This window comes from Phyllostomus hastatus, unplaced genomic scaffold (genome assembly GCF_019186645.2).
Source record: "Phyllostomus hastatus isolate PE091 unplaced genomic scaffold, TTU_PhHast_1.1 phas_scaffold_501, whole genome shotgun sequence".
NCBI lineage: Eukaryota > Metazoa > Chordata > Mammalia > Chiroptera > Phyllostomidae > Phyllostomus > Phyllostomus hastatus.
Genome location: NW_025334033.1, coordinates 19,388,217 through 19,411,306, shown reverse-complemented (window position 1 = coordinate 19,411,306; position 23,090 = coordinate 19,388,217). Strand labels below are relative to the sequence as shown.

The following is a 23,090-nucleotide window of genomic DNA, read 5'->3' as shown; positions in this document are numbered from 1 at the left end:
AAAAATAAATGGCTGGCACTTTAATTTACACCTTGTTGTTTGATTTATTTGTTGTTGGGATATTTGTTCATTCCTGTCATTCACCAATGGTTTTTCATATCTTTGTAAAATATATGCTTTTTGTAACCAGTCTATCCCTACCTGCTTATGGTTTTCTATGAAATTAAGTCATTTGTTATGAATGTTGAAATGTATTTGATGCAATATAAGCAAAGCCCTTTGTAGGTCTTTTTCATTTAGTCAATCAATAAAAAAAAGTCTTTTTAAAAATAGTTACTGGTTTCTGTCAATGAAGATGAAATTCCCATGGAGAAATATAAATGAGCTTTTTTGAACATCAGCCTTTTTTCCACAAAAATATCTTAAGATAAAGTATGTAGTTCTGAGAAAAGATAGATTAAAGGAGAGAATTTCCTAATTGCAAGCACAGACATGGTCAAATAAATCTTATTTTTACATTTCCAATTATATATGGAACGTGCAGTTTTTGGTTTGTGTTTGTGTCTGCTCTGAAACTGCCCTATCCATACAGAATAAATGAAAATCAGTGAGCACATGGGTGCTTCCACCTTCCTCAGATATTTGTGTTTACTTCATCTGCTTCATTTCATGACTTAAATTTATTCCTGAAATAACAATATATAGAAAGCAATATTAACTTAGCATTTACAATTAAGCATAGTAAACTTGATTTTGTTTTCATAGCTGAGGGTCCAGATAGTATATTGCAAATTTGGTACTGTATGCATTTTTAATGGATCAAGTAGTCTTTCATACATTTAATTTGCATATTTAAAATTAAATGATGTGTTATCATGCATCATGGAAATGTCATTTTTAATTAAAATGTAGACATTTTAGTTTAAATCATGGAAATTAATAAATTGTTGAAAAGTGTTATTTTCTGTCTCATATACACAAACACACACATTTCAGCTTTTAATTTGTGCAAACATTATCTGTAACTAGATCTGTGAGGAGCTAGAAAGCTCCAGACCAGAGTCAGTCTCTTCTCAGCTATCTGCTTTTATTTCGACCAGGTCCTCAGGACTGTATTTGATTACTCCAAGGGCAGTTTGGGGCAAAGCATTTCCCAGGCTACTTCTAATCTACTTTAGAAATCATGGTGCTTTGCACTTCAAAACAACTGGAGGGGTGGGCTGTGATAGGGTTAAAAGGCAGAAAACTATACTTGAACAACAATTAAAATTAAAAAGTGGCAAAAAAAAGAGAAAGAAAAACAACTAGGGACTTCAGCTTTAAAGGCTACAGTGGAGCTTTATCATCCTCTGAAGGCTGGGTAGAGGAAGGCATTTCAGAAAGAAAAAATATACCAATAAACTGTTTCTACACTTTGAAGGATTGCTTCACTTCCTAAATTAAAATTTTATACTCAATAAACACTGAATTATTATTATTATGTTAATTCATTAATTAACTTCTGACATGGAGAATAGGCATCCATTAAGTCCCATGTCATAAATATTCATAAGCCAAAGAATTCTTAAGTCAATATCTGGTTTAGCTTTGAGTTCAAACTTTTAGACCAAATAGTTTAAAAGTGAAATTGTATTAAAGCTTTTAGCACTGGATAACTGTTAATTTGTAATTATGTTCACTAACAATTTTGAAACTTATAATTCTGCCCTAGAATCAGCCAAAGGGCAAAGCAGCAGACAAAGCAGGAGCTCGTTCATCAGGACTGCGTGTCTTGTTAGAAAAACGACTGGTGTCTACAGAGAGAGGGTAAACCAATGTGGGATTCTCCATCAGCTAATTGAAACGTGTATTTTAAGGGAGGTAGCAGACTTCCCAGAATAAGTTGAATCCCAATGGTAAACAGCCTTCAGAGAAGGTAGATAGGTAAAATAGCATTTAGGTTGTACTTTCCATGAAATTTTTATGTGGTTTTGTGTATTAAATCAGTTAAAGTAGATGGCATGTCTTGATATATTTGAGGGGGAAAATATAAAAGCATTTTCTTTTCCTGGACATCTTGTCAGTAATACATACAGTAATTTGACTTTTCAGATATTGTTTATGTTGTAATCTAAGGCTTTCCCAAATACAATGTAGCAGTATTGGTTTTCATGTATCACTAATGGATCAAGGCTGAATTTTAGGAAATGAGTGCTTGACAGTATAGAGAGGACCCTGACATTTATGGATAGTAAGCGAACCTCTCTTACTCTTCAAACCACTGCCCTTGTGTTAGTTCCATTATTCTGATCCCATTGATGTGTTCTTTTCTAGACTATAGAATAAGAACACATGTATAAGTCTGCGTGCGTGTATATAAATTTCTTTTTCATGTAGAAAGATTATATTATAGATGCTGTTCTACAAGTTGCTTTGTTAAGTGAGAAATATTTGGCAGACATTTTCCTATATCAGTACATGCAGATTACCCTGATTAGATTTTTTAAAAGATTTTATTTATTTATAGAGAGAGGGGAAAGGAGGGAGAAAAAGAGGGAGAGAAGCATCGATGTGTGAGATAAACATCTATTTGTTGCCTCTTGCGTGTCCCCCAACTGGGGACCTGCCCTGCAACCCAGGCATGTGCCCTGACTACGAATCCAAAGTGAGGCCTTTTGGTTTGCATGAGGACACCCAACCCACTTAGCCACACCAACCAGGGCTACCCTGGTTAGACTTTTAATTAAGCCTTCAATAAATACTGCTTTACTTTTTTCTTTCAGAAATCTTTGATGAGGGAAGCTATTTAGAATTGTGTGTTAATATGCAATCATTAATAGTTTATGCTGTCAAACTGGACCCATTCTTTTATTTACCTGATATTACTGTATAAACCTAATTTATATGACCAGGAATGAAATGGGTGTGGCTACTCACATACATGGAGTTAGGAAACTATTCCAACTTATCCAATATTAGGAAAAATGTATGAACCAAATAATTTTAAATTTAAAAACTACAATAATTATACAGATTTAATTTATAATAATATAGTATTCATACTATTTTTAACTTCTTTTTAATGTTTTAGCAAATGTCAAAGAAAAATAAATAAAAAGATAAAGAATGAAAAGAATGCAGCAAATAACTTTTATTTAAATATAATATTGGTGAATACTCTATAAAATTATGAATAGAACAGAAAACCTAATAAAACAAAAAATAAAGTTAAAGCATAATAGTGCTGAAAACAACTCGTATAATAATACAAAACCACTAGTTTGAAAATACAATAAATATAAAATTTTCTTGATAATAGCAATAAAAAATAAATAGGAATAACTTTAATAAGAAATATGCAACACCCATATGAAAATATGTATTAAAAATTACTAAAAGGCATGAAAAATTTCCTGATTTAATAATATAATGCAACCCCAGAGGGAAAGCACAGTCTTTTACAGATTAACATAGTTATAAATCCATACATTTAAGAACAATAACTTTCAAATTCTGGTTGGTTGGTTTTTGGAAATTGATTACAAAATATTTCTGGAAAAAATAAATGTATAGAATGAGCTAAGAAAATTAGATAAAGGAGGAATGATGGACATGGGATGTCCTTTGCACATGTCAAACATTATCTAAACATCCATCCACCCATCCATCCATTCACCTAATTCACCTATCTGCAGCAGAGTGCATCATAGTTCCAGAACAGAGAATTAGATAAATGAAAAAGGATAAAAGAGTCCAGGAAGGAGCATATATATAAATCAGAATTTGCTCTTAGAAAAAATGGCACTGAAAATTTTACAGAAAAGTTAATAAGTGGCTTTTGTATAATTGAGTATAATTTTTGGATAAAATATAATACCCTTTCTATCCTTAACAAAAATAAACTTCAGATGAATGAAAATTTTAAATATAGAAAGATTATTAGAAGGAAATATATAGTAATATTTTTACTAATTGGGTTGTAAAGAGCCTAAGAGTGGCAAAATTTCTAAAATAAAAATATATAATTTTTACTTTTTAAAAATGTTAACAATTATATTGTAAGCCCCCAATCTATAAATTTTAAGCCTAATAAGACTTGAAGATTATTTGTAATATGTCCAATACAGGATTAATATCTTTACATATAAAAGGGCTCTTAAAAGTTGATAAGAAAAAGATAAATAGGAAATTGGGGAAAGATTAATACTTATATCACAAAAAATACAAATAGTCCTTAAGGTTTTTTCACTAAAATACATCAATGCAAATTTTCTATTATCAGATTAATAAATATTTTAAAAAGCTGAACTCTCTAATGGTATAACAAAATAAGATACACATTTACTTTTGGTTGAAATGTATTTTGAAACAAATTTGGTGGTGCACAGTCTAACTATTTAACCAACATTTAAAAGTGTATAACTTTTTACCCTGAAATTCTTTTTTGAAGAATTTTTAAGAGAATCAGAAAAGTGTTCTGGTGTTCAGACAAGGAATAGAGAACAGTAGATTTCATTTATAACCTATGGAGAAATGACTGACTTATAGGACACATTTGCTCTTCTCCAAATTACCCCAAATTCTGCATCAAAAAAATTTTGAGGAGATATAGTTCAAAGTCAAGGCAATGGCATCCAAATATACCAGGAGCCAAGAGTGGGGGCACCCCAAGTGAAGCCCTGGGTAGATGGGAACCCACTGACAAAGGCAATCTGTTATAGAGCAGGATGACCCTGTAATTAGGTGCTTAAATAGGCTAGTGTTGTGAGACACTTATTTTTCATTTAGGCGACAGTTTTTTAAGTGAATTTCTCTGGTCACACAGAGGTTAGAGATGGGTTTACAGAAATGCACAGAACTAACAACCAAGGGCTCAATCCCAAATTACCATAAACAAAAGTCTACTTAATAATGATTTTTAAAAATGTGCTGACTTTTATTCATTATTTTTCAAAAAGACCTAGAGTAACATCTTCAATAGTTCAACTGAATAGTTAATAGAGAAAGCCATGAAATCAGTACATTTGTCCTCAATGGGTGTGTGACTCAGCTTACCCAGCACTTTTAAGCAAAATGAAGTCACACAAAAATCCCCATACTCTATGTAATGTTAACAGAACAAACTCTTGCTGGTGAAATGAATGGAGATTGAGATAGGCTCAGCTTTTAGAGACTGGAGTCAAAGAAAATAAGGATGCCAATACATATGATAATGAAAAAAGTAAATGTTGGGAAAAAATTGAGATGTCATGAAACATTCAAGAAAAGCAAGATTACAACTGGAAGGGCAAATTTGAGAAGGTTTATGAGGTTAAGTCTCTTGGAAATGAGCTCTCTTCAGGGGTAAAATTTCTGTTGATGGGTATCAGGGCATTCTCAGTCTGAGAAGAAAGACAGAGGCAAAGAAATCGAGAAAGGCTGAAAGGCCAAGATAAACTATTAACAGTGTAGTAATCAGGCAGCCATGCCAAGCACAGATTGCAGTTAGGAGAGGAGGGTGGGAAAGAATTCCAGTGAAAAGAACTAGCCTGTAAACTGCATGCTTCAGGGACTCTGTCTTGCTCACCATTGAGTCTTTCACATTCAGCACAGCAGGTGGCACAGAGGAGATGCTTAGTAAACATTTGATGGATAGATGGATGAGTGAATGATTAATAAAATGTGAAGGTGAGGACTTGGTATGAGAGACATTGAAGAAAATGAAGCAAAAAGTAATATCCAGAGTTAAGCCAGGTTCACTGGGAAAATGCTACCAGGGATGTCAGGAGACAAAGTAGACTTTCTTAGTGAGGAGGCTGGGGTTGCAATAACTGTGGTTAAATAAGCACGTTTTAGAGCACAAGTAATACCTTCTTGATATTTTAAAGTTAAATTTTGTTTTGACTTTTCAGCATGTTTTCCTGTAATTTTGGTGAAAAGCATTGGCTAACAAAGAATGTGATGATGAAACAATATGAAATTCTGATCACAGCCCTGGCTGGTGTAGCTCAGTGGATTGAGCACGGGCTGTGAACCAAAGTGTCGCAGGTTCAATTCCTAGTCAAGATACATGCCCGGGTTGCAGGCCATGACCCCCAGCAACCGCACATTGATGTTTCTCTCTCTCTCTCTTTCTCCCTCCCTTCCCTCTCTAAAAATAAATAAATAAAATCTTTAAAAAAAACCTCATGGCTAATACAGAACCTTATTAAAAAAATTCTGATCACAAATCTAGAAGGATATTTGTGGTACCTGTGACTAAATGTCACTTTTTCTGACTTCCAGGGCCACGTTTAAAATAAGCCTTTCCCATGTTGCCGTGGCGTAGAAATGTCATGGTTCCTTGCATCACTTTTCTGTTTTCAGGGTAGCCCTGTTTTGTCTGAATGGAAGGAAATGAAAGCCCTGCTAGACTGAAAATTAGACCTGAACATCTCTTCCTTTGCTCAGGCACTGAGAATGTTAGGTAGTGATGGATCTGCCTTTAGATAGCCGCCTTGTGGTGCTGAACTTTTGTCATCTTACCTCTAAACAAAGACTGTCTAATGTTACAGTAAGAGATTGGATGCACGTATCTTAAGAATTATTCCTAGCTTTTCTTTAGTGAAGTGGTGAAAGTAAAGCTGAAGTTTACTTTTATTCACTTTTTGTCTTAGAGGGAAACTGCTTTTGTTGGTTAGTCAGTACTGTTTTATGCATTTGTTTTTCTGGTTGTGTAGGAGCTATAAAAATCTTTCATGAATTTTCATAAATACTATTATTTGTAAAAGAATTGACTTGAGAAGTAGCCAAAAGAATCACGTATGAATCCTGCTCTCAAATAACTCACACCAGAAGATAGAGGATACAGTTCCTGGATTTAATTTGCTTCACCCCTTGGGGAAGGTTAAAGATTCACTAGGCTACAGGTAAATTGCTGAAGAGTTGAGAGAGGAGAGAGAGAATATGGGACTAGAGTGGGTAAGGATACAAACAATAGGAGCTTGGATTTGGGCTGGATCCTGAGGAGGGTGGCTGTTATGGCAACAAGTTAGAGGCAAAGGCTCATGTGTGGGAATAAATCAAACATGTAGGAGGATCAGTAAGAGAAATCTGACCAAATGAAGGAGCAGGAATAGTAAACGTATGCAAGAAAGGGAAAAAAGGACTTGACTGGACATCTGGGTGTGCAACTCACTGAAATTGGACTTCATTCTACAGGTATTTGGGGACTCTTGAGAATCTAAAAGTAATATGCTCAAAACACTTTTCTAAACCTAGATTACTCTGGCAGTGCTGTGCAGGTTGGGTTTGAAGCTGACAACCAGTAAAGATGTTCTGTTAAAGGCCACAGTGAAATGATCCATGACCCTAGACTCAAATGGTGAAAATGTGGAAGGAAAGAAATATGCAAAGGAAGTGTTTTCCCTAATATAAACAAGATCTCATTCAAATGGATGTTAGAAGTTTTTATTTCTCTTCAATTATGTGATCATTTGTCTAGTATAAAGCTAACAGGGATGCAGCAGTAAAAAGAATATAATATTGATACATACTACAACATGAGTCTCAAAAACAATGCTTAAGTAAAAGAAGCTAGATGCTAAAGTTCATATTGAATGATTTCATTTCTATAAAATGTCTAGAATAGTATAATTTATATAGACAGAAAGGAGAAGGGTTTGGTAATAATTCTATATGTACTCAGTTCATTAGTGAATATTTTCATGACTTTTTCCTCTTTATACATCTCAGTAATTACGATCTTTCATAAAATAAATGCTTGGCTATTGAGGACCCTTTGGATATCGTAGAAATGAGAAATAAGAAATATTATTCCAGTCTTTAAAAAATCTGAGTCGATAATATTATCTGAAGAAATGTCGGAAAAAAATAGACTTGGAATCCTTACTTGGCTATTTATAAAATGGGTAATTTTGAACAAGTTCTCTGTTCTTCATTTTCTGTTCGTTAAAGGGAAGGGGTCAGATTAGACAATTTCTAAGCTTTTCTAGCTCTAACATAACTAAATATCTAATGTTTTTGTGGCTATTTTCGATATATTTTCTCACTTAGTATTCAAGTATTTGTACCATATTATTTGCAAAAAGTCACAAAAGTGAGAAGATGAAGGTGGTTTTCAGCAACAGTTTCACCACGTGTATTTTGTGGTTGTGGTAGGTCGTCGGGCAGGTCAAACCCTTTACAATAAACTCAGCAAGGAACCCACTATGTTTTCAGAGAGAAGTTTTATCAGAACAAGTTGTTAGTGCATTTCTATCTTCAAAAGCAGAGGATAAAACCAGCCTTATTTGACCATTTTGTCTTTCTGAGTCAGAAAAGGAAGAAGCACACGTTGAACACAGGATGACACAAAAAAATGAATACTTTTTTAAAAAAATAATGGTGTTAGACTTATACCTTCAGACTTACTACATTTTTTCCTTCAAACTTTCAGGTCTTTTTGTTTTTTCTTGTTATATGTTTATTGACTTTGTGAGAATTTGAATTTTGTAAAAATTAGTTTTACTAATTTCTCCTCAACTCTTATGGGGAGTAGAGGAATAATGTCTGCCCGCTGGCCATCTGGGGTTCTGCTTGCCAACTTTCTGACTCAGTAGCGTTTCCTAAAGTCTGTGTGCCCCAGACAAAGAGCTCAGCTCTGTGTGCCTCTTCCTACTGTCCACCTGCTGTCCATAGCATTCACATGCAGATGTATCAGTGCCGTCTTACTCCCAGCCTCACCAAAGTTTAGAGGCTGGAATGGAAGGTTGTCCTTTCCTGCTACTCTCTCGCTGTCCAGATTGTAAACAACACCTCCTCTCTACCCTCTGAACCTAGGACTTCAGAGAGTAGGAGTACAAGTGGTGTGATTCCAGGGAAAAACCCAGCACCTTCTCTATGAATACAAAGCCTGGATGGAACACTCTTGGGTAATTATCTATCAGGCAATCATAGAGCATTCTATAAATAACATGTGAACTAATGAAATTTATATTTAACTCTTACATTAAAAAAATTTAATTTAATTTAATTTATTGGGATGACATTGGTTAATAAGATTATATGTCTCAAGTATTTGCAGTGACATATATTAAATGAAATACTTTTATATCTAATAGTTTGTTTTAGACTTTTTATTATAACAAGATTGGGAAATGTTTATGAAATATTTCTGTTATAATGGTTTACTTTATCATTCTAAAAGTAATATAATTATATTTATATTTTTTCAGAACATCATTCAGTCATGATTTACCAGGATATTTTCAATAGAATTCTTGTCCAAGGAATATATTATATATAAGTAACACAAATGTAAATAAACATAAGATTTACTATATTCTTTGTAAACATTACTACATATTGTGTATACCCAATCTATTATATATAAAAACTCAAAAATATTTTATTGTCATTCTTTGTTACTTATATCCAAATAATGGTAAATACTCTTTTTAAAATCCTTGATGACATGACTTTAACAATATACTCACTGTTTTTAAAAGAAAAAAATTCAGTGATGACTGGCTATAATTACAACATTTAATCACTTTAGTATATTAAAATATAATAATGGTTTATACTTATAATCTAAAAGAATTGTTTCCAAGAGGGAAACAACTTTGCAGTATGTTAAATAAATTTGGGATAGCATTGATGATTTGAAAAGGATCTAAAATGTCCAGTTTCCCCTGAGGCTTATGGTGACCATGTTTCAGGACAGATTTGTTTGCAGCGGTACAATGGGCCTATTGTGGCTACAGAGTTCACACAATAGAGAGATGAAACCTGACCAGGCAATGTGTCATAGTTCTAGAATCACTGTTATGATTTTTCACTGCCCCAGTAATTGGAGAGGTCTAGACACAATGGCCAGAGAAGATTATAACTTCAGGGAAGTTTCAGTGTATAGGAGGGCTTAATGCATGGTTTATTTATTATTTTGTATATATTAAACATTACATGATAAAATAAGTAATTCTTTTTAGTAAACTAATAGGTAATGAATGGTAATCTTGGTATTACTACCTTGGTTTCACTTCTTGATTATGATTGGTTGTAAATGTTTTTTCATATTTTAATTTGAATGTTATTCTTTGTATCTTGCTTTTAATGCTATTTGCCCATTTTCAATCTGTATAGTTTTATTTTTATTTCTGATGTGAAAAAATTATTTATTAATAATTATACTGCCCTGACTGGTGTGGTTCAGTGGGTTGGGCATTGTCCTGCAAACCAAGAGGTCACCAGTTTGATTCTAGTCAGGGCACATGCCTGGTTTGCGGACCACATCCCTGGTTGGTAGTGTGTGGGAGACAACCAATTGACTGATGTTTCTCTCCCTCTCTCTCTCTCCCTCCCTTCCCTTTTCTAAAAATAAATAAATAAATGAAATCTTTAAAAAAATTATACACTAGAAAAATGTGTTTTTTAAGTGTGTCCCATTTTGGTTTTATTGTAAAATTTTTAATTCTTTTAAATTTTCTTTTTTATGATTATAAAATATGTTATCACTGCAAAAAAAGTCCAAAAACTAAATTAAAAAAAAACAAGAAAACCCTAAAGTATAGAGATTATTTTAACATTCTCTTTCTAATTAATAGTTGTTAACATTTTAGTGCAAGTCTTTCATGAGCATATGTGTATATTCTATATATATTTATATATGCCAATATGTAAAAACATCTATAGATTCATACACACATAGTTTTATTAAAAGGGATTATTTTTCTGCCTTATAGAATACATTTTTCCAATAAATATAGTTACCATTATTTCAACATATTTGAATGGCAGTCTAATATATACACATGCTAACCATTCATTCAACAAATATTTATTGAACCCCTTAACAATGCTATATACCAGCATTATTTTATAGTCACTGGGAATGAAGCAATATACAAAATCCTGCAAAGGTTGAGTATGAATGCTATTGGGGAAGATATACAGTAAACAAATAAATATTTTACATAATATAAATACTAAGGAAAAAAACAAAGAAGAGGCTAGTGAGTAACAGGTTGACAGAGGGGGAGATGCTACTTTAGGAAAGCTTTATAAATGAGCAGGGACCGAACTGAAATATGAGAGTACACCACACCAATCTTTAGGACAAACTCATTTTCGGCAGAGAAAGTACCAATGCTAGTTTACAAGGTAAGCCTTTAATAAAAGAAGTTTGATATTGGTTAATGTTTAGTTTACTTCCAATTACTTAAAATTTTAAATAAAATTTTAAACAAATTTGAAGAGACCATTCTTGTTAAAGCTTTTCTAAATTCTTACAAGTGTTCTAACTGTTCTCCTTAAATTTTATATTTGCTTTTCCTGTGTTGCATGTCTTCATGGCTATACTGTTAGAAAGATATGAAAATGTATATGAAATGATGTCAATTTGATGCCATCTTACTCCATGTGTTCTAATTTGTATCTTTGGAGGAAAAACACAAGTTTTACAAAAGAAAAAAGGGTTTCAGTATATTAAAATATAAATGTAATTTAGAGGGAAATTTTTATGTTAAGACAATGAAATGGGAATGACTTGCTTTTAGTTTGTACTACTACCTAATACTTTCTGTTTATGCCATTTTAATATCATGGGATCTTTAATAAAATCATTTAAAAATAAGGACTTTGACAAATAAAGCTTTTTTTTTCTTTGTTAGGTTGCTGATGCCAAGTCTTTCTCAGGTCCTTTTAATGTCTTGTCTGTGAAGACAACAGGGAGTAACATTGGCTTTCATATTCTTCTATTTGACTTGGAAAATCTTGTTGAACTTCTGCTGTCAATGTCAATCTGTGATAGTGACCCTTCAAATTCATTTTATGGTAGTGAGATGCTGAGAAGAGCCAAAAGTACAGGGGAGAAGAAAACACTGACGCTGAAAAGAAATAAAACTGCCTGTGGTCCCCTCTCAGCAGAGGCACAAGCCAAGCCTGTTAGTGAAACCCCAGCCCAAGGAGATAATTCCATCATAGTTTTAGAAGAAAATGATGGCATTAAAAGGCAGAAGAAAATGAAGAGCTCCAAAAAGACACGCCCTACATCATCAAGAAAATTTGATGCCAACCTCATCATAGATGCAGCCAAATTGCTCCTCTCCTGCCTCTTGCCATGGGGAGTGGATAAAGAATTAGATAATCTCTGCATTAAGCATCTCAATATTTCGAAGCTTCAGGGTCCAGTTTCTTTAGGACTTGCCTCAAATGAAGATCACTTCTCGTTGATGCTGCCAGGCTGGGATTTATGCAATGTGGAAATGAAAAATGACTATTCAAAAGGAAATTTATTTTCCAGGAAAGTTTTGGACTTGTCAAATAAGTATGCATCCACTCTTTCAAGTCAGGCCCAGATGCCAAGAGGACTGGGAAATAATTGTGATTCTTTGCATGAGGCAAACACTATAGTCTATTTATTGAGAAGATTATTTTTAGTCAACAAATTAGTTAACATGCCTGTAGAATTGGAGTATGGAATTGATAGGTAAGGCATGCCTAGAGATTTTGACTATTCTTGGTTGGGACATAAAAAAGTATCATTATTTGCTATATTCAACTCTCTAGCTTCTCTCCTCTCCTTTCTTTCTTCCTTCACATGAAGAATAAATATGTAACAACTCTTTTAGCTCCAAACAAATTTTAGAAAATATTTTTTCAATTTTGGGGATTGGAGGATAATTTCAACAATAGGTCCATGTTTTAAAATTTATTAATGCAATAAATATCCATTGTTCTCAAAATATGTGCCAAGAAAATCAGAGTGCTGGATACTGAATGATTCAATATTTACATAAATACATACCACCTTGAAATCCATTGTAATTGCTGTGAATTAGTATGCACAAAGAACTCAAGTAAATGCCTATGCTGACATATTTTGTATATCATAAGGAAAGGAAAAGTTTAAAAATTTCATACCTCAAATCCCACCATTTAATTTATACTGTGGCATATTAAAATAGAAGAGACCATCAGTAATTAATTTGTAGAAAGTACAGTTTAGTAATAATAACTATTGCTTTTGAGTGTTTAATATCTACTGGTCACCATGTTAGCCCTTTAAATACATGATTTTATTTAATATGCACAGCAAAGCTGAGTTATAGGTACTATTATTTTGCTCATTGAAGAGGTGAGGATATTAAGGCTTATGGAGAGAAGATACCAAACTCAAGATTAATTCAGCTTCTTAGAGTCGGACTCAAGGCTGACCATCAGTCTAATTCTAGAGCCTGATTAATTACTAACCTTGATTCTGAGTATTAACCCTCTTTCACTGCTAAAATTCAGTATAATTTTTCATAGTCTGATATTAGAATATTTAATTCAATTCACCCAGTGCTTACTGAAGATGTCCTAGCTTACAGGGGAAATATAAATAAATTTCTCACTGGGATATGAGTGCATGTGAATGAGAAAGATGATGCACATGAAATATGTGGAAAACATTGAAGTAAGGTAAAGAAACTAGGAAAAACATTTATTGTATAGGTTATTATAAGTTGTCAGTGTAAAGAGAAGAGTTAGTATGAGGTAAAACATCTAGAAAGCCTTTATAGAAGAGACACTGTTTGAACTCCCCAATACCTGGTGATAAATGGTTCTTGACATTTCTGTTCTTTGATAGGAGTTTAATTCAACAAATATCTGTGCCAGGCACTATATAATACAGAGTTTCTGCCCTCAGTGTACCTACAGTCTGGCAGCAAAGCAAATCCATATGGATTAAATAAGAGTCAGTATTATGCTTCCTTCCATTATAATGCTTTGTGCCACTGGAGTGTCCCTTTTCTCTTTGTGGGCCTAATAATGAGAAAACAGACTGGTAAATTTCAGTACTTTATTATCCTCTATTTTATTCTATTTATTTTAATTTCTTTTCAATTTCAGATAGGCTTCTTTTACTTTTCTTTCGATTACACAGAAAATTACATAGCACCTACAGTATGGTTTAAAAAAAAATGCAGTCAGCCTGGAGCCTGAAAACCTAGGAATGAATCCTGATTTTTTTTGATTAACTAGCCATGTGGCTTTGGCCTAGTCACTCAGCCCTGTGGGCTTTGCTTTCCTCTTTTACAAAATGAGATGGGTGGGGTAGATGATCATTAAGGTTTCTTCAAATTTTTACAATCTTGGGCTGCTAACAAAATACATTTATTTGCCTAATTGTGATCCCACAGAGCAGGTGAAGAACTTCATTATTTTTTGCCAGAGGGGTTCATTCTGAGTTTGCTCCTGATTGCAAAGTACCAGAGCACAGGGTGTGTCTTTAGGGGAGATGACGGGCTTTCCATGCCTTCCCTGAAGTGGCCTTGAAATTGTTATTGCACTTTTGTTAATTCTTTGCAGAATTCTCCATTAAAACAAATTATTGAATAGAGGTGTCAGGATTAGAGACTGGTTCCCTAGATCAGTCACTTCAGATTTGATATGCTGTAAGAGACTTCATGTCCTTTTGCAGGAAATCAAAATAATGTGTATTAGATTTGTCACACCAAATCCTTCCAACAAATTGGACCATCTCAGTAGCACTTCACTGTGGCTGTGAAGGTTGAAAAAGCTTTGCTTGACAATCGGTGCATGGCATAACTGAAGTTCAAGGAAAGGGCTATCTGCCTCTGAGAATATCTTTGGACAGTATCTGAAAGTTGCTGCTGAGTCACTGGATTAGAGTAAAGGCTGCCTTCATCAGGTCCTGCCGGTACCCAGGGAGAATTCTTTGGCAGATATAAGCATATTAGGATTCAAAACGTATTGAAATAGCCACAAATTAATTGCATGGCCTAGAGTAGCAGGACCGCTTCTGCAGAAGTGGGTCACAAGATAATACTGGCAAACTGATCCACAGTTCAATTGGGATTAAGGTTTTAGGTAGGAGCAAAGTGGGGGAATAAGATTCATCACAGAGATTAATGTGGAAGACATTGCTAAAAAAAATCTGTGTTCACTTCCCAACTTTGTTAAATTCATCATGTGCTCATGTCCCCAATCTATTTTTCAAAATATTTTTCATACATCTTTAATAATATTCTTTAAATCTTTTTTTCAACAGCTCTTTCAAAATGGAATCCATGCACAACAAAGTGAAAAGTCCTGGGAATGATATTCTGCATATTTCAAGCTTCTACAGTTACTTACGGAATGGTAAAGAAGTCACAGATATAGCCTGTATTTTTTTTTCACTTCTACGATATAAAATAACTAGTGTTTCAATAACTGGATAGCACTCTACAGTTTAGAATGAGCAATGTGTCTATTTAATGTTTGACTTAGTCTGCATTTCTCACGGTTATATTATTGTATTCTTCCAATATTGAAATATGTATAAACATTTTTATTAAAATAAATAACATAAGATATGCAATGTAATGATTTCATCAAATGATCTTTGAAATGCCTGGCAGTCTGAAACTTGCTGAAAGTCTGAAATACTGTATATTAAATTAAGGTCTTATGGGGAAGCTTATTGCATCAGTATCTTTATTACCAAATGAGGGAATTACTATATTAGAGAATTTTAGAGTTATTTCAGAAGTCATATAAAGGTCCTTGAAATCTTCTGAATGACAACTTTGGTGTTTAGATTTTCTTTCAATGCCAAATGGCTAATTCATTCCCAAAACCTGCTTCTCCAAAATTTAGACATCTCAGTAAATGGCAATTCTATCTTTCCACTTGTTCAGGCCAAAAAACGTTCTTGTCATTTTGACTTTTCCCTTTCTCTCATATCCCAGATCCAGTCTTTCAGTAATCATGTTGACTCTACCTTCAGAATATACCCAGATTTTGACTGCTTCCCTCCACGACAGAACCGCCTTTCTTGACTCCTAATCATCTCTTGCCTTGATGTCTACAGAAGCCTCCTAAGAACCCCTCTGCTCCTATGGTTGGTTCCTGTGCCCCATTCTCAACCAAGCAACTAGAGTGATCTATCTGAAACTAAGTCAGAACCTCATGCTTTTGCTTAAAAACCTTTCAGAGGCTTCTGTGTCACTCCAAAGAAAAGCTGAGGTGCTTAAGTAGCTTACAAGACCCTATATGAGCTGGCTTTTCTACCTACATCACTGCACGCACACCCCACTCTGACCTCACCTCTTTGTATTCCCTTCTCTCTTCCAGTGGTCCAACTAGACTGGCCTTTTTATTCTGTTACCTAAACATGACAGGCAGGTCTCAGGGCCATCGCACTGTCTGTTTCCTCTGCCTGGAATTCTCTTTCCCCAGATTCCTTGGAGGTTGGTCTGTTGCCCTTCACCTCCATCCAACACCCTTCAGTTCTTGTTTAAATGCCATTTCATCAATGACGATGCCCTCCCTTCTCCCAGCACGCCCTACCCCTTTCCGTGTTTTGCTGTTTTCCACAATCCTTTTTACTATCTGACATATTATATATCTTTTTTTTAATTTGCCATCTTCCTCCTGCTAGTAAAAAGTAAGTTTTATGTTTAATAATTGGAAGATGGGAGGTAAAGGGGAGGGAGGGATTTATTTCATGTTATTAATTCTATAATCAAAGCCTGAAGAATAAAATGACACTGTGGTGCTCATTCTAAAGGGTGGACAGGACCCAGTGCCCACTGCTGTCAGCAGGAACGGTGACTAGGTAATATTGGGAAACTGGGATGCTTTCTTTTTCTCTTTCCCCTCTGATGTTGCAATGAATTTTTTTAACCGACATTGCCAAGAAAAGTTGGCTCTCATTTCTACCTCATATTAAAATTTTAACATCACATTAAAGTGCGTTGTAAAGTACCCCATGATGCCAGTAAGTAGTTACAGTTGAGACCAATACTTCGCTTTGATGGTAAAATCACAAGGTCAACAAAAAGACAGGGGAAGAAAGGAGAGAGATCAAAAAAAGTTCTCTTACCTGCTGTGCTCATGAAAAATAGAAAATATGATTTCAGAATTATAGTGCATGCTTGCATGCTTTATGCACTGATCTTGGTCATTTCAAATTCATATTATATGTTTCATCAGGAAGAAATAATGATATTAATAAGTTTCTTATATATATATTTCTTTCATGTTCTCAATTTACATTATATCTAATACCTTCTGACACATTTCCCCTGACCATTAATGTAATACACACAAATACCCTTATCTATTTAATATTTAATATTTAAAATGGTGATTTAATGAAATACAGATTGAACTATACTAATTTTAAAATTGATAGCAGGATTTCAAACATATATTAATACATTAATTTAAATAGACAATTATCGTCATTTCCCCCCCAGCACAAGCTCTCATTGTTTTTGTCTCACTCCCGGGATCTGTCACCTGGTTAATGCATTTTACCTATCAAAAAGCTAACTTAATTCATCGATTTTTCCACTTGGGTGATAATATGTACATTTTCAATTAATGCAAAGGCACTTATAAAGTGCATTTTTGTGTAGGAAACTGCTGGACACTCTATAGATCAACTTAAATAAACCAAACCTTAGCTCACTCTTAAAATTTCACACTGAACATTAAGGTAAATGGATAGAAAGAAGATTCAAGAGGGCAAACTTAAAAGAAACAATACATAACAAAATGAGGCAAATTGAAACAGAAGTGCTGTACCTATTGATCAGAGTAGTACAGCTGGTTAAAGACAAACCAAAGGAAGTCTTTTATATGATTTCTGTGTGAGATGCAATGTATAATTTTAGAAACTATTTGTATGAAAAAGGTATTATAAAATTTGGTGATCTGTTTGGGTGGAAAAAGCAATAGTCATTGCTTTTTGTTGGCAAAAGGGTACAATGATGGGTTTCAGGTGTACTTGTAAAGATGAATTCGATTTAATGTGAATTTGTATTAGTATAATTATTTAAAATACATATAAATTAATTAATGGTTCTTGACTGTGGCTATATCTGAAAATCTTCAGAGGTACCTTTACAAAGCATTAATGCCTACCCCACCCTCAGCCTGAGATCTATTAAATCAGAATCTCTGGTAGACTGACCCCGGGCATTGGTGTTTGTGAAAGCAAATCTACCCAGGTGATTCCAGTGTGCAGCTGGAGTTGAGGATCATTGGGATGCACCCATTTTTAATACTTTCAGGTTATAAACATGTTCTATATATTTCCAGGTAAGAATGAATCCCATATACCTGAAGCTGACAGTTCACTTTTGAAACTAATTTCCTGTTGGAGAGACCAGTCTGTGCAGGTATGACACAGCTCATGTTCTTGAAATTATGGAAGAGCTCCTTGCTGCTGTGTTTCATCCCTACCCTCCTCTACTCAAAAGCACAAGTCAGTTGGTACTCTTGTCCTCACAAAATTTCCTCCCAGGGCATTTCATTTAACAGAGCTAATACAGAGACTAACGATGAGGGAGGGGGAAAAGTGGAAGATAATTATGCAAGGATGCACCAAGTGAGGGGAAAGAATGAACAGAGCTAAGGAAGAGATGTTCATGTCATTAGCAACTTACTGCTCATTGAGTTTTCTGTTTGTGGCAGAATTGTCTATTATTTTATTTTAAAATGTGTCATGATGTAAAGGTTCCTAGGTTTAGGAATTTGGTAAGTGTAATTAGAAATCATTTTTCTATCCTGAGAGTACATCATCTATGAGTGGATTTAGAGAGGTGGTTTCAATGCCCAATTTAAGTTTTTTTCTCTTCCCAAGCTTTTTTTTGGGTCCTAAAAGCTCAGTGGATAGCTTTGTACATTGTACAAAAAATATCTGTGCATTGATTAGATAAATAATTATTGGAACATTATGATCTTATTGACTATCAAATTTGTATGACAAGAATAGCAATAACTCCAATTAAAAATTGTTACTTTTGGTGACAGGAAAACAGAAAATGAACTCAGAACAAGCTGAGGGGTTGACACTTTGAAGCCAAACAAACACAATCAGAATGGCTATTGAAGCTTATTACCATGGCCTACAAGTTTTTATATGATTTGCCCCGGCTTGACCTCTTTGCTCATCATTCTCTCTTCTATTCTTACTAACCACATTGATCTTCATTTCCTCCTCAGGACCTTACTGTTTTCTTAAGCTGGGATTCTCATTTTTCCATTCATCAATCGCTCAAAGCCAACTTCTCAGACAGGTCTTCTCTGATCACTCCACCTAATAGTGTCCCCTTCCCTCCCCCAGCCCATGCCTCTAGTCCCATCACATACCCAGTTTTGTTTTCTTTGTTGTGCTTGTTTTTAGTGGAAATTATACCGTGTGGGTTTTATTGTTGTTGTTTTGTTTTCTGTTTGTTTATCTTCTATCCCTCACTGTTACAATTTGCTGAGAGCAGGGACTAGGTCTCACTCGCCTTTCTTTGAGCAGTGGCCAGAAAACTGGTAGTGACAGTAGCCAGTCAATAAATATTTAATGAATGAATGAATGAATGAATAGCTATACAAAAAGACCCTGTGATAATCAAGTGAACATTAGTATATGTTGTCTTAATGAGCATACTAGCAATCACCCTAAAAGAGTCTATTAAAGGTGAGATTTCTTTTTCTTTAGTAGCCAAAGAATTCCACAATGGGGAAAAGTCCTTAAGGAAAAGAATTCAACAGTACATTTATCCTGAACCACTCCAACTAAAGATCTTTTGTAGTTGTTCATTTGACCTTCAGATAAGTTTTAATGTGATTTGGACACATTTAGACTAATGGATCTTTTAGGTTGTATGATTCTATGACCTTGTGCAAAATGCTGGGAGCAGGAAAAATATTACCAGAGCATTTATGACTCATACTATAGGAAGTCCAAGCTTTACAGTTTTTCTCTCTTCTCGGCCACTACCCTGATGAATGACCCTAGAAGATAGATTCAACTTTATTTATTTTCCTCCTGTGTGTAGTGGGAATGAGAATTCCTGGGTCCTTTAGGAAAAACAGACTTTTGCAAATATTCATTTAAATGCTTCATTAACCAGTCCTCAAATTACTAATAAAGCTGTTCATTTAAGAAGTTAGTTCAATCATTTTAATTTGAATCTACTTTTCAATGTATTTTAAGAGCACTAGGTGAGAACGGAATACTTTTATAAAATGGAGTAGAATCCTACTTCAGAAATCGAATGGGGGGATGCCTTTAAGGGAGGAGTGAGGAGTATGAATGAGTTCATACTCCAGATGAATGAGTTTGTCTGGGGATTCTCTTCTGTTTCTCACCTAAGAAACATACCCAACAAAGAAATAAATGCTGGAAAAGCAAAAGAAAGGTTTTGGATTTGCTATTTTGCATGTTTCTGAAGCTTCATTGGAGTTCTTGGGATTTTATAATCTCACTCCAGCAGGTGAAACATGAGATCCAAGCCCCCAAGGCAGAAGTGTTACTTTTTAGGAGATGCTGAAAAGGCATGAAAGGCCAGTGTGAGCTGACTGCTGGGGAAAAGCTTTTACACCAGAAAATCGGACATTGGACGACACACAGACCTCGGGGTCTCTTATGAGTCTTCGTAACATTTTGTGCTATTTCACTTTGCTGTTTCATGGTGTTAGTAGAAAACCATTAAAATTTTTAGCTTGCCTATGGCACTGTAGTACTTCTAGTAATAAGTATATGTCCCAGATTTGTGGCTGTCTCTTTCCAGCCAACGAATTGGTAAAGCTTATTTTAAATCCCTGCACATTCCCTCACAAGTGTATAATACTTTGCATATGATCTATTTTTAAGAAACTTGCATTTGGAAGACAGCTTTACAGACATAGTACTTTCAATTCTAGCTATTATTAAAATCAGAAAGTTTGTAAACCACTGTATAAATTTTATATTTTGTTGGGGTAAATTTTATCCCTACCACCTACAAATTTTTTTCTACTATATATACTATAGAAACTCAAGTATTGATAGTTAGACATTATCAACAAATTCTACTTTCCACAGTTTATATTTTTAAAGTGTACAGAATCTAATTTCAATTCCATTAGTATTCACTTAGTGCCCACTGTATACCAGATACTGTGATAATGTTATTACCTACTTATAAGCGCTGTCATTTCTCTGAATTGGAACCATGCTTTGTTGATTTCACACTGAGCATAAAGTGTGTATTTTGAGTTTGTTTCCAGCTGGGGGTGTGCCATTCAGTATTCGCTTTTAGGTTTTGTGGTTCTGAGTATCCTACTCATTATTTTTAACATGTTTTATCCTGCTATTTTTACTTCCCCTTGTTTTTTAATATTATTATTAATTCTTATATGTATCTGTAGTGACAAATATGTCAAAAACAAAATTCAATAGTTAAAAATGTGGTCATAATATAGAAATCCAATAGTTAGAAATGTTACATGAAATTACATAAATTCCCATATATTTTTAAGGAAGAATACTGACCCAAGTTGTTATAGACCATTCTACTCAGTGGGATAGAAAATATTCTAAATCACAGTTATGGGCACTCCTTAGAGATATAACAACCGCAGGGAGAGGGCAGCCAAGATTCCAGGAAGGAATATGGCCAAACTGCCCTTTTTGAGGGCTAGACCATAACTTAGATGTACCGTGGGTCTGAGACATCCTCCACTACTAGCCTTCCGAATTAGAGTTATAGACAGAAGAAAGTTCCACACAAGATTCTGTGGCTGGAAGCTCTCATTCCAGTGTCTCACAGTCTCACAGACTTTGTTTTGTGAGTGAGCACATGAAGACCCAGAGAAGGAAGTATCTGAACTTGCCCAAGGCAGCATTTGTAGTTACCACATCATAGATTCGGCAGAAACTTGGGCTTTCTCATTTCTGACTTGAAGCTCTTTAGACCACATCATCTACATCTTCTAATCAGTACTGTCAAATAAAATGTGTAACAAAATTAAAATGAAATTCAGTGATGTAAAATTATTTATGAATAATTTAGTCTATTCCATCATATGATATACATAAATAAGCATGGTTCACCCAATTGTGATGGAGTATATGTTAGTAAGCATTATTTTAATAGTTAATATAGTATCATATGTTATAACATGGTAGATATTGACAGGCATGATTCACCAGTATCATGATATGTAGAACATGATATGTAGTTAGATTCATGGCATGCAATAGCTGACAGAGTGTTGAGAATCTCATCATGTGATATGCATGAGGAAGCATTACATACCTGTACTGTGACAGGCAGTACTATGATGTTAGTAGACATGGTATGCAATGGTACAATCACTTCATTCTACCTAACCCAGAATTTGAGTGGACAAGAATAGAGGGATGATCAGTGATCAAGAAGCCACTCTGATACATTTGGGAAGCTTCCCATATTGAAGGTCAAGGGCCTGGCTCCTTCTCCCCCACTAGTTCAGTAAGTGTCTGCCATCAGCAACAGCTCTTTGAGTGTCCCTACAGTCTAAAAGTCTCCTATGCTGCTATGCCACATAAAAAAGACCAAATAAATATTTAGATGAATATATGTTCTGTTTTTGGCATCAGCCTCTCTCCATACCAGTCTCAGTTAGTGTCGTCCCAAAGCCCAAGCCCTAGAGATTGTCTGAGTAGATGGAGATAATGCAGAGGAGATGGTAGGGCATGAGTCATTGGAGAGCAGCCTTTGGAGGGGGAAAGGAGCAGCCATTGGGTTGTGGTCATATGAAAGGTCTAACTGTCAGCCAGAAAAGGATAATGGAAGGTGTCCCAAGTTCACCTAGATCAGTGGTGACCCTCCTTTTTTCTCACTGATTCAGCACATGATTTTCCTTGAACTTAACTCCTGGACCTTGTCTCATTCTCTCTGGAAAGAGGCTGAAGTACACTGGCTTTTTACTCAGGGGTAACAATATAGAACTTTGAAATGAGATATACAAAAGGACATAGAAGCAAAGCTCAGAAGGCCGATTCACAAAGTCTGAGTGGAACTTGGGATGTCTTGTCCCAGATTCTTCATTTTAAAAATGAAGATAGTGGAGAGATGCCCTCAGACAAGCATTCTCCCTCCCCCTCCACTGAACCACAGATCCTTGACTGGGTATATACAACAATCAGAAGTTGAATTTTGCAGTATTTTGAGCTATGTAAAGCCACATACACCAAGTTTAATGAGATTTGTTATTAAAGTTTTGTCTTCAACCTTCTGTATTAAACCTAGTTTAAATCAAATGTTTTAGGCAAATAGTGCTTTAGAGCTAGGCATTGTTTGAGGAGCTAAACTTGTCTTTAAGAGCATTATGATATACTCAAATTAATTTTATGTATTTTCTGGTAGAAATGAAAATGTCTTAGTAGAAAGAATTCAGAACTTCTTTGTTTT

At 34.6% G+C, this 23,090-nt stretch overlaps 1 protein-coding gene across 2 annotated transcripts in view; it reads left to right on the top strand.

Annotated features, from left to right (window-relative positions):
• The window catches only part of WDR72 (WD repeat domain 72), a 201,692-nt gene that overhangs the window by 100,659 nt on the left and 77,943 nt on the right, over nt 1-23,090 (top strand). For both annotated transcript variants that reach the window (XM_045822910.1, XM_045822909.1), the window contains exons 15-17: nt 11,550-12,367; nt 14,936-15,027; nt 17,977-18,056. In XM_045822910.1, coding sequence (XP_045678866.1) covers nt 11,550-12,367; nt 14,936-15,027; nt 17,977-18,056 — 990 coding nt within the window. The remainder of the gene's footprint in view (nt 1-11,549; nt 12,368-14,935; nt 15,028-17,976; nt 18,057-23,090) is intronic.